The 12,159-nt window shown below is 39.7% G+C and overlaps 1 protein-coding gene across 4 annotated transcripts; it reads right to left on the minus strand.

Moving 5' to 3' along the window:
* Positions 1–4,148: 4,148 nt before the first annotated feature.
* LOC133894974 (pentatricopeptide repeat-containing protein At5g65560-like) lies at positions 4,149–9,916 on the minus strand. Of its 4 annotated transcripts, XM_062335195.1 has the most exons (6): positions 8,131–9,916; positions 7,469–8,052; positions 6,122–6,325; positions 5,732–5,913; positions 5,558–5,639; positions 4,149–4,666 (listed from the first exon to the last, which is right to left on the minus strand). In XM_062335195.1, the coding sequence occupies exons 1-2, from the start codon at positions 9,745–9,747 to the stop codon at positions 7,522–7,524; spliced, it is 2,148 nt and encodes a 715-aa protein (XP_062191179.1). In that variant the 5' UTR covers positions 9,748–9,916; the 3' UTR covers positions 4,149–4,666; positions 5,558–5,639; positions 5,732–5,913; positions 6,122–6,325; positions 7,469–7,521. The 4 variants fall into 4 exon arrangements, with proteins under 4 accessions (XP_062191179.1, XP_062191176.1, XP_062191178.1 ...); XM_062335192.1 differs by having other exon boundaries at positions 7,469–9,916; XM_062335194.1 differs by having other exon boundaries at positions 5,558–5,642; positions 7,469–9,916.
* Between the last annotated feature and the right edge of the window lie 2,243 nt (positions 9,917–12,159).

Below are 12,159 nucleotides of genomic sequence, written 5' to 3' on the forward strand. Positions count from 1 at the left end.
ACCAATATGAGTAAGCCTTACGTGTACCTTCGTACTCATGGTGCTATTGTTGAGTTTTTGTAGATAAAAATGAATTAGAGTACAGCTACTTTATTCTCGCTAATGTCAGTGATGGACAAGAGTAGTAGTGTGCTACTTGTGGTGGCTCGGTGGTGCCTTAGGGCAAATGGCACCACCGCTTTTGCTATTTCTAAATGATATTTCCATTGCGTAGTATTAATCTTTTGCTAGGATATAAACTTATTATATTTTGATAATTCTAGAGTTTTTTATGTTATGTTGAGAGATTTAACTTGTTTAAATAGTTATCATCCTTTAATTTTAGCAAGTTGTACTTTAAATTGTTGAACTTGTAATATATTTAAATTGCTTATTCTTTGTTATATCTTGATGTGATAAAACTTGTTGTAAATATATGTGTTCCGATCTTGGACATAAAACATATACCAAGACTACTAGGATCAGATTCGTTTTAACCATTTTCATGGCTACTATTTTGAGATGTGGGTTAGCACGTGGCGCGTCAAGATATGGCATGTGCTAGCTCTCATCTTATTGGATATTCGACCGATGTGATTAATTTGAATACGATTTGGACGCTTCTTACAGGTGTGTCAAAACACGGGTCTAGCATGCCCTTTATATCCGTTACCGGTCGGCACTGGAGTGTTGATAGGACCTATCGGCATGCTACCTGCTGACAGGTACCCTTTCACACTTCCAACCACAATAAAAACGGTGACCCACCACCTATCAGAGGTCCAAATGACAATATGTACCTATCAGCATCTCGCTTGCCGACATGTACCATGTCGGTGTCAACATGGTACTATATTGGCAATTTTTCAAAAACAAATATTATTTTTGCAATTTTCTATTAAATTAATATTATTTTAAAAATTTCAAATTCATCATCGGGCCGATGGCAAAACCAAGTAATATCTCATCTAACTCGGTGGGCTAATTGGTTTCCATGAGAGTGGATCCACATTTGGAATAATGTTTTGACTGTTTCATAGAATTGTATAGGAAAGTGAGGAAGATACATGGATCATATTGCTTCATAAAATTGGGTAGTCACTCCGTTTGGCAGGATTTCACCTAAATCTATCGTGGATCTCGAATCTGGTACTGCAACCCCCCCCCCCCCAAAAAAAGATAAACAAACTATAATCAATGCCCTGATGGATTTGATTTTTATTGTCATACGTGGATGCTAAATTGTTCGCGCAATTGATTTTTTTTTCCGGTATAGCAGTCTCTATAATCAGTTTTGTTGCTGAGAATCACCTCGCAAAGTAGCCACATCCAAGTAGGGGATGCACAAAGATTTAGATGAGGAGACTAGATGATTGGATGGTTTTGTTGCATTTGACGATGATTGAAGTAATTGATCCTCATGAATAAATGCGTCATCTATATATGTCATGTTGCATGGTTTTGAACTATGGGTTATGAACCACCGGGCGTTACCTTTTTTGTTTGCAAAAGTTTAATTTATTTCGACTTAATAGTATGTTCACAATTAGCTAATTTAATATATATTTTGTTTTGTAAGTAGCATGTATCCTTTAAATACATCGAAGACAAGAATACCAAGATGTTCGCATATTGCCATGCAAAATGCTTTGGGTACCATGGCTGTTTTGTTTTGGTGCTAATGGTTACTCTCTCCTTTCCAAAATAAGTATAGTTTTAGATTATGTGTAATCAACTATTTTAAACTTTAGTTATAAATTATTTTTTATGTATTGTGTTTGGATACTTGAAAATGACACGGGTATATTTCTCTTGAAAAATATTTTCATAATAATATATTTTTACTATATTTTATCAATATATTAAACAACACTTATTTTAAAGTGGAGAGAGTAGGTCTCTATAGTGGTCCAATAACATATTCCTAGAATTATTCGTTTGAAATGATTGTTTCGGTGGATATTCCTAGAATTATTCGTTTGAAATGATTGTTTCGGTGGTCCAATCAGAGGTTTTAGTAGTTCTTTAAGTATGTCATTTTTTAATTAAGAAGGTGCAGTACCCCGATGCCCCATTACCTTTCTAGAAAAAAGTCAAATATCTTGAAATAGTCTCCAAAACGCACCTGGGATTCCAGGCTGCAGTAAGTGTGGGTCTTTTTCTATGAGAACAGGCAAATAAAAAAATTAACCACTACAGGGGAAATAGGTCAAGCCATATTTAAACTATTGGTTATCATATTTCAACATCTTTCTATTTCTCTAAACCTATGGAATTTCTAATATTAATTTATGGAAAGGTTTCCATTTGAATTTTGTTCATTTCTAGTTCTATCTTCTTTTTAAGAAAATATGCTGTCACTTTTATGGATTTAAACTTTCGATTAACTTTTTATTCTTATAATCTATACAAAATATTACAATCTAATCTAAAATTGTTGGGCACATTGGCACACTAAAAGCCATAAAAAGATATGCTATGGATTGTGGACTGTGGTCTGTGGAGTACAAGGTGGCCAGCTTATGCACACACAAAAAAAGACACAAATTGACTTTTCCCGAACACGGCCTATGATTTTTTATCTGTAGTAACTTAAAGTCATTTAGCTTATTAGACATATAAATTACCCGTTCTGGTAGACTCAACGAGCTCGTTTGATTCCTTCTGGAGTCGAAATGTTCTAATGCTAGAGTCTGCGTAATAACTGGTTTTTATTTTCTAATTCCTTAAAATTTTGCTAAAATTTTATTAGGGTTTAAATCAATGTATGCACACTACTGACATGTGTTAAGTGTTTCGCGGACACGGCAACAAGAAAATTCACGACGCACGGGAAAAACTGAACAATCTTTGCAGAGTGTAAAATCTGATATATCAACCGTGCTCACGGATATAAAAGATTTAAATCCTCACATGATTAGTTGAATAAGTTTAGTTTGATTCGGTTGATTTAGGAACCTAATATGAGATTCAGGTGGTTGAGAAACATGTGAAGATGTTACTAGGAGTTGAAAATCTAGAGATAATTCACCGAGTCACATAGGATATTTTTATAACTCTTCGTTAGCATAGTTAATTTTTATACAAATTTAAACTATTACAGCTTGTTTCTTTATTTAAACTTGCATGACATTTATTTTTCCACACTTACGAAATACGATATATACTCATACTTGTTGTTTCCTTCTAAATATACATCAAGCGCTGCTCAGACATTAAAGAAGAATCAGACTTCTACGTCGATAAAAATGAAAATTGCTAAGCTGGTAGTTTCTCCGGTCAATTGCCTGTAAAAGTTGAAGCTTCACTGTATTTAGTTTGTGTACTTTTATCTAAAACTTTGAAGTCTTTTAATTTCTGTTTAAGTTAAATATTATAATAATAATACTGTGTGTGATACACTGATGAAATCGCTGCATGTATAAAATTTAATCATAATATATGTAATTTAAACCTGGTTTTGTCCCCTTCTAAAATTGGGTGTGACACTCTAACAGGTGTCCACAATGAAGGAACCATATCATATATATGATGTTTATACTTTGATAAAATGCAAAAAAAAAAAGTTGTTTACATCAATTCCTTCCATTCTGGCAGACTCAACGAGCTCGTTTGATTCCTTCTGGAGTCGTAGTGTAACCGATTTTTGAGGAAATGTTTTTTTTTTTGGGAAAAACTTTTATAAAAATATTATTGTTGAGGAAATGTTTTTGTGTGAAAATATTTGATAAAAAATACTACTGAGATTGAGCAGTGAGGCATCGAATGTTTAATCCGATGCCCGTGCCCTTGTCACTTGCCATAGTATTCCTTCGCATCATCGTAGTAGTAGTATTTAAGATTAGCTTATGTGTGTGTACGTGCACTGCCGTTGATAATCCTGATTCGATCTACACGCAAGCAGTGGGCGGGTCATGTCTTTCTTAGTGGATCACATTCCACTTACAACACATACGACTACATGGGCACCTCATATGGTATCGCCTATACCATCTCTACACCACGCTTTTAATCCTTTTTTTTTTCGATTACAACGGGTGAGAACTTGCAAAAATAATACCATCAAACGGGTAAACTAACAAAATGCCCCAGAATGTTTACGGGGGGTTACCACCACTACCTCCTTCCACACCTAACCATTAGCCTTTCCTCCATCCCAAACAACAAAATAGAACTGAGTCCTGATGGACAGAATCCTTTGGATTTCCTTGGAAATTCCTCCAATTCAAAGGTTGAAATGGTGGGGGTACTGTATTACAATTTTCAAGTTGCAAGAGCAAATTTGTCCGTAACTAACCTCATCCTATCATTTCCACTCATTTTCAGAAAAGCACAACGAATTTGAATGTTTGAGTATTATTGATTAATGAGTTGCAACATGAAAAAGCAAACAATAAAGAAGTTTTCAGTATTATTAATTATATAGAAGAACCGAGCGATAGCTCAGTTTTTAGAGCCTCAAGTTGAGGCGGGCCTAGGCTCGAACCAAGGTACTCTGTAGGTCAGTACTCCCCTCTAATATAAAACTATGGGGGTTGTCTTCTCCCTATGGTCATTTTTTATTAAATATATAATGTGTTGCGGTGCTTTCCTCACCTCATTATTTCAACAAAGGTGCGTAACTTTGTCAAGCAACTCATCATCCAATATCTCCCTCATGTTGCCTTTCATAGCAATTCTTGACAATCTGGTCAAACACAAGGCAAACATGACATAACCTTTATCAATATTATCATAAGATTCAATTTGGTATAAATTTGCGAGTATGTACGACAAGGAATCCATGCTTTGGTCAAAAAAAGGAAATTCATGTTTCAGTAAAAAGAAAAGGACAAGGAATTCATGTCTCAAATTCTTATTGACTGGGTAACTATCTTCTAAAAAACGTAATCCGTATTTATTTACCATGCACAAGTAGTATGTTGACAATCTAAGTTCAACTGTTCAAGAAGTAAACGAATAGCATAATCTCCGCTTATTGTGTGTCCTATCCTACAGTGGGTTATCATGTGCTGCCATAAAGACAAAAGTCTTTATAGTTAGTGTACCAAACAAAAGTTATTCTTAGGTCCACTATACTTCTCAGGTACTCTGGCTCCAGGAAGCAAAAAGAAACCGCTGTGCAAATCCAATGTTGTAACTGCCCTTCAGTGGGATGTGGGGTTTTGGGGTGACTTATAATCATAGTAGCCTAATATTAGAAACTCCTAATGGGGTGACTTATAAGTAACCTAATATCAGAAACTCCTAATCTGATCAATAATATCTCCCAAATACCCAGATCTCAATCATAATGAAAAGAACTTTGAATTTAATTGTATGACATCCTATACTAGCAATCTGGACTTCAATTTCCAAAACATCGAGACTGTCAAAACCTATAAAAATGCCTTAATCCAGACATCTTGTCCTCAACCTTTTTGCAATTGAAAGTTTGCAATGCTAGAAAGACAAGTACTAAGACAGGGACATAATGAGCAACATACAACTGAGTTTGAATATAATCCTAAAAGCTGGATAACAGATTATGTTCAAACCCTAAGTTCCAATTATTTATATAGGTGGATTCCCAGCTTACCTGCATATATACAGAGTTGATTCAGTGCATGAGCGACAAGCAGCATATGTAGCATTTTCCAGGAGTTGGTTACCATATTTACCTGCTGAATGTAAAAATATAAGTAATTGGAACTTCAATACGAAAGGGGCAACAAGAAGATCCATAGAGAGATGATGAATAAATGCATCTTACCATCCAAGTATTCTTGGAGTGATCGTTCAGAAATACTCAGTAATGATACAAATTAAGAGATCCATAAAGAGTCCATTTCCATTCTGAGTAAAACCTAGTATTTTCACTGAATTCTAGTTCTCAATCTTTACAAACAGTTCCACTTTGTTGCTGTGCATATCTCTTGGACTAGGAAATCAATCCTGATAACCACAAGGCGAAAAATAATTGTTCAGTGTACAAGACAGGTTATATCAGCCCACTCAATTCAATCCAACTAATGTAATTCAACAACAAATGGATGTTCTCTTAAAAGTAACATAATGTAGAAACACATGCAGTACAAACAAGGTACGAGGAATCAATAATTGTGAATTAAACACAACATAAAAGACAAGATCTCAAAGGCACCTTTTTTGTTCATGTGGCAACAGCTATCTCGCCGTCCGCAAAACAGCCAATAGACTGCTATAATTCTCCAACCATCTAATTTAGATGATGTTTTTCTCAGTAGAACTAAGCAGCTGCTGTGCGCTTGACACATTGACATTTAGCAATATTTGGAGACATTGAGAGGAAAGATATTCTGTGCTGAGTTCGTGGAATCTTCTCGAACTGCATGTTCCAAAGGATGAAGCAGATTCAACTGAAAGATCAAATGACTGACCCGAAATGCATTTCTTACTGAATTACTGTTGCAATGCTGCAATGGAGATTGTGTAACTCATGTCACCGAAAAAAATACAATGCTTTGTTTTTAAAAAGCTGTGCACAGATCAAATAGAGTGGTGAACAAAATTAGGGGTGCACAGAAAATGTTGATTACAGAAATTCAGCATACTATACTTGATTTTTTATTTACTTGAGCACACAATAGGGCATAATATCTTGTGGCAAGCTATATTCCAAATTATAAAGAATTAGACCCGAGAGCAGACAAAAAACTAATGCTCGAAAGCAACAAATAGTGACAGAGATTTCCCCATTTATATTTGAGATGACACAGAATTAACTAGATGTTCCATGAACATGGATGCTGCAACTGGCACTTTTGATAGTCAGAACAAGATTGAGTAGAAAGACACAAATTCAGATTATGTTAAGTCTAGTATTTTATTGATAGCTTCACAAGAAATTTGGCCAGTCATAGATGATTAATAATGACTGTAGTGCTTGGTGTTACTATTTGACATGACCATGTTGTTTCAACTATCTATATCTTATTAAAAATTAGGGAAACAACTTCAGAACTTGCCTGTTCAACTGATTTTTTGGGCTCATTGGCCGCTTTCCTGCCAAGTTTCATTCAGGTTTCAGGATGTAGGGGGCCAAATAGAACCAGTTACAGAAAGTAATAACATTCAGATATATATATTCGGACGCTAAATGGTTGACAGCACTAATTGGGGAAACAAATAGGGTAAAAAGTTTCTAAGAGTCCACAGATTACTAAAAGGCCTGATATTAATCTGCGTTGTATTCTAGATGCAACACAGGATAGTTTTCATGATGGTTCCTGCTATTTGCGAAAGCTTTTTTAGCCACATTGCTACACACCACAATAATCATGATTTAAAATATTTCTATTTTAAATACACATATTACATTAAATAAACTGCATAAACTTATCAAATAAGATGTATCTCGAAGGAGCAATAGCACAAACAAGGTTATTGCATTGCTACAATATATATAAATGAAACCAAAAGATAGGGTGCACAAAAATTGGAGTTGAAAATGAGGAATTAATATACATACCTTCTGCAATAGCCCGTCAACATCAACGCAACGGTTGGTTGATTGGTCCAAATTCATCTAGCAATTTCCTGAACTTCACCTGCAGCTGTTATTTCACCTGGAAGCCTAGCATATATTGCAGCACTAGGTCGACAATTCTTTTCCTCCATAAACGATAGCAGGCTAGAGCAGTCAGCAGCGTTTCCCTTTTGTAATAAACCATCAATCAAAATTTTCCAAACAACCTCATCGCAGTTGTATTCCTTTGACAATATGTCACCAAAAATTTGTTTAGCAGTATGAAAGCTGCCCTCCTCACAAAGAGCACAAATAATAAACCTGTAAGATTCTAAATGTGGTAAATAGCCACTTTTGGCCATTGAATCAAGAAATGTCAAAGCTTCTTTTAGCAATTTGAGTCTGCAACAACATTCTATCATACAGGTATATACATCCTCACTTGGGGTCAAGTTAGCAGTCTGCATTCCAATGAGAAAAGTTTTTGCTTCCTCAAATCTGTCAAATCTGCATAAACATCTAATAAAACAATCATAAATATAGGTGGCTGTGGTGCACTGAAGCTTAATCACCTCCTCCAGAAGTCCCTGGAGAAATTTCATGTCAGCTATTTCCCATATATTAACAGAGTTGGCAACGATATTGTCACTGGAATTTTTCTTTACCAGCAGTCTAAGCAGAACTGTGTAGGACTCCTCATTTGGCTTGCACCCATTATCAACCATGCTCTTGAAAGATGAAAACACCTGATTCACTAGTCCAAGATTTGCATACCCTTTAATCAGTGTGTTATATGTGACTAAATTAGGGAAAATACCGCGATCAATCATCTGAACTATCATGGATTCAGCATCTTCCATCCTTCCCTCTTGACAATACGAGCGAATAAATACAGTGTAAGTGAAAACGTCGGGCTTAACACCTGCTACAATCATCTTATCAAATATATTCTTTGGACCTTCAGACCCAAACTCCCTAAGTAGCTTATCAATTAGAATGGTATACGTGACAGCATTAGCTTGTACCCCATTCTCCATCATATCATCCAACAGCAACATTGCTTCTGACAGCTTATTTTCCCTGCATAGTCCATCAATAAGTGAACTGTACATGTGGGCGTCGGGCACAAACCCCTCCGGGATTATTTTCTTCATCAGATCAAGAGCATCACCGGACTTTCCTGCCTTGCACAATCCATCTATCATGCTGGTGTAGACAACCTCATTCACTTTAACTCTCTTCTGAAAAAGAGACCCAAGAAACAACCGAGCTTCCTCAATTCTCCCACGTTTGCACAGAGCATCAATCAACACTGAGCAAGTCCACTCATTAGGGACCAACCCACCAGCCTCCATTGAATGAAGAAGTCTAAAAGCACATTCCAAGTGCCCCTCGTTACACTGCCCCTGAATTAAGGCTGTGTATGTCACCACATTTGGTGCCAAACCCGCCTCAATCATCCGACTGTACAGACCCATGGCCCTCTCTACTTTCCCGGACTTGCAGAACCCACAAATCAGCTCAGTATACGTACGGACATTGGGCGAGCACCCTTCACCATCCATTCCCTCAAAGACCTCAACTGCGATCTCCAAGTCTCCCGTATTGCAGTAGCCATCAATCAGCGCATTGTAGACAACCACATTAGGCTTAAATCCCTCATCCATTGCTTCTGCGAGCAGCACATCCGCCTCCCCAGCTCGCCCCGCCCCACACAGCCCGTGCACCATCGTGGTGTACACGTGTGAGTCAGGGGTGCACCCATCGGCCCGCATCCCCATGAAAACCGCCATCGCCTCGCGCAACATTCCGGCACCGCACAGCCCCTGGAGCAGCGCCGTGTACGTGAACGCGGTGCGCGCGCACCCCCGCAGCGGCATTAGCACGAACACCCTGCAGGCGTGCGCGAGCAGCCCCGCGCGGCAGTACCCGAGGACGAAAGATGTGTAGGTGTGGGAGTCAGGCTCGAGGCCGGCGCGCAGGAGAGAGGACAGGTGCCGCTTCGCGGCAGGGAGGTCGCCTGCGAGGCAGTAGGCGTTGATGAGGGTAGTATACGTGCGGAGGTTGCGCGCGGGCATCAGGGAGGCGAGGGACTCCATGTCCGGGAGCATGCGGTGGCGGGCGAGCGCCATGAGGAGGTTGTTGAGGCACCGGAGCGGGGGGAGCGGAGCGGAGGGGGAGAGGAGGAGGTGGGAGAGGCGGCGGAGATCAGCGGGCGATGAGGCGGCGGCGGAGATGGCCGCGAGGAGGCGGGGGAGCGGCGTTGAAGCGGGCGGGGGCATCTTGCGGTGGGCTATGGCGCGGCGGCGATCATTGCTGGGGTCGGGTGACGGAGATGGGCGGCGGCGGCGGCGAGGTGGGGAGGTGAGAAACGGGAAGTAGATCCAGGAGGGCCAGGTAGTCTTGAATGCTAGGGGCTTAGGAATGCTAGGCTAAGCCAGTTTGATTCGATTATGTAGTTCTACAGGTTCGAACGGATTCCATTTAAACCATATTGCTTTAAGAAAGCAAATGTGTGAAATCGTACAAATGCTAAGGCATGTTATGTGTTCATAGTCTTTTCTGATAATCAGTAGCAAAATCAACACCTGAAATCACGTACACACAAGAAACAACTAAGAAAATATAAAAAACAAAAGAAAAAAATTATATAGTCTTGGCAACCTTCGTTTCGTTGCCTTCACTGACCTATTCCTCAAATAAAACACCTAAATATTGATTACTATTATGCTGGTCTTATATATTTGTGTCACAACTATTACACTTTCTAGCTAAGTCCACGCTGAGGGTCGTCACTCCTTGCTGGAGGCGTGTGACTGATGGTCTCCACAAGATGAACATGTTGCTAGGAGAAAAAAAAAGCTGAAAACCAAACACAAAAACCGAAGTCAAATTAGAACCACCGAATTTTGCGGTTTGTTACGTTTTCAGTTTCATGATCGGTTTTCAAAATCAAGTTCGTTCGGTTTTCAGTTATTTGTAAGGATGGAGGCAGAGTGATCTATGAATCTATTTTGTTCAACTTAATTAACTAACTAATTATTTAATTATATCAAAATAACTAATTAGTTAATTAAATTATACTGGGTTGTTCCAGTACCATTCCAACTTGCTACTACCTAAGGGCTCGTTTGGCAGGGCTCCAGATTCTCCCAGAAACGTTTCGGTTTCAGATTCTCCCTGGAAACGTTTCTCTGGTGAATCACCCTCAATTTTTTGAAAACGTTTGGCAGGGATTCTGGATTCGGATTCTTGAAGAAAAATGACCTGAGTGATTCTAGAAACGGGTGAAACACCATTTTGGGTGATTCTCCTCGTAGTGTTAAAAATGAGAAACGTTTCAGGTGATTCAAGGTGAAACGTTTCATGTTTTGGTGCGTTTGGCAGGGATTCTAGAGAATCATCAGAGAATCTGAAACGTTTCTTGCAACTAAACGGGGCCTAAGTCACGCACCCAGTGTAACCTCACGTCACGTGCCGTTCCCGTCGTAGCCGCCTCACGCCCTCACCCGACCAGGCTCCAGGCCGACTTCCTCGCGCCGCGGCCGCTCTCGCCGGCTTGCCCCTTGCAGCCATAGTCCAGAGATGTCACTCGCTGCCGCCTTCCGCAGATCTACCATCACCGCCCCTTGCAGCTACTTCCACAGCTTATAGCCTATAGAAGAAAGCGCTGGAGCAAGTATGAGGTCAGGCCTCAGGTGGAGCAGCGGAGGAGCTGCCGAGTAGGAGGCAAGCAGAAACGGTCTCAAACGAGCAATCTTGCAACGTAAGTTCTTTACTTTGAATCAACATCGTATCTGAATGTTTGTGACTGAATCTGTTCCTTCAAGTGCTAATCTTCATTCTTTTGTTTGTGTAGATGGCTGAAACTGAAGAAAACAAACAACCAAAATCGTTTCACTTCGTTAGTTTATTAATTTGTGCATAGGGTGGTTGCGTGACCATCTTAGTGTTTCAACAATCCTAAGACCAAGCCCAAGGGAATCCTTTCACGGGCAGATTCCCATCGTGAAGCGATTCCCGTTCCCTTCAGCGCTCCTAATGGTTTCCCTTCACAGTTCCCTTCACGACGGGATTCTCAGGGTCATTTCCTTCAGGACGGGATTCTCTCTCCGTTCCCTTCGCGATTCCCCTCGAAGGGAAGTTGTTGGAGATGAGAGAAAATAAAGGGAATGGGAACGAGGAAGGGAATTGGGAAGGGAACGAAATGAAGGGAATATGGTTGGAGATAGTCTAAATATCATTATGCTATAGTTTTATTACTTACATGCACTCAATGCAAACAGCTGGTACGTGTGGAGGGAGCATGGTAAGTGAAGTCTGTGCTGTTTCGTCGTGAGGTGCGACGAAGTTCGGCAACAATGACATGCGGCAAACTCATTCTCACGGGTGTTGGTGGTTGTGTCTGGATGCGACGATAAGGAGGTAGAGCTGAGGTCCACCGTGGGAAATCGGAGCTGCTTTGTCGCTTCTGACATGCCTGGCAACGACAACTCATATCGGGTTTGTTAGATCTTAATCGCTCTTAGATATGATCATTAGCCCTCAAAACCGAACACACACATTTTTAGTGGAAGCAAGAACACATTACTAGATCCTAATGATGCAATTAGGTGCTTGATGATAGCTCGGAGTAGAGAGAAGTAGAGATAGCATGCGTGATGTAGAATCAAATCGCCTGTTGTTGACGGCTG

This window comes from Phragmites australis, chromosome 16, assembly GCF_958298935.1.
Source record: "Phragmites australis chromosome 16, lpPhrAust1.1, whole genome shotgun sequence".
NCBI classification, from domain to species: domain Eukaryota; kingdom Viridiplantae; phylum Streptophyta; class Magnoliopsida; order Poales; family Poaceae; genus Phragmites; species Phragmites australis.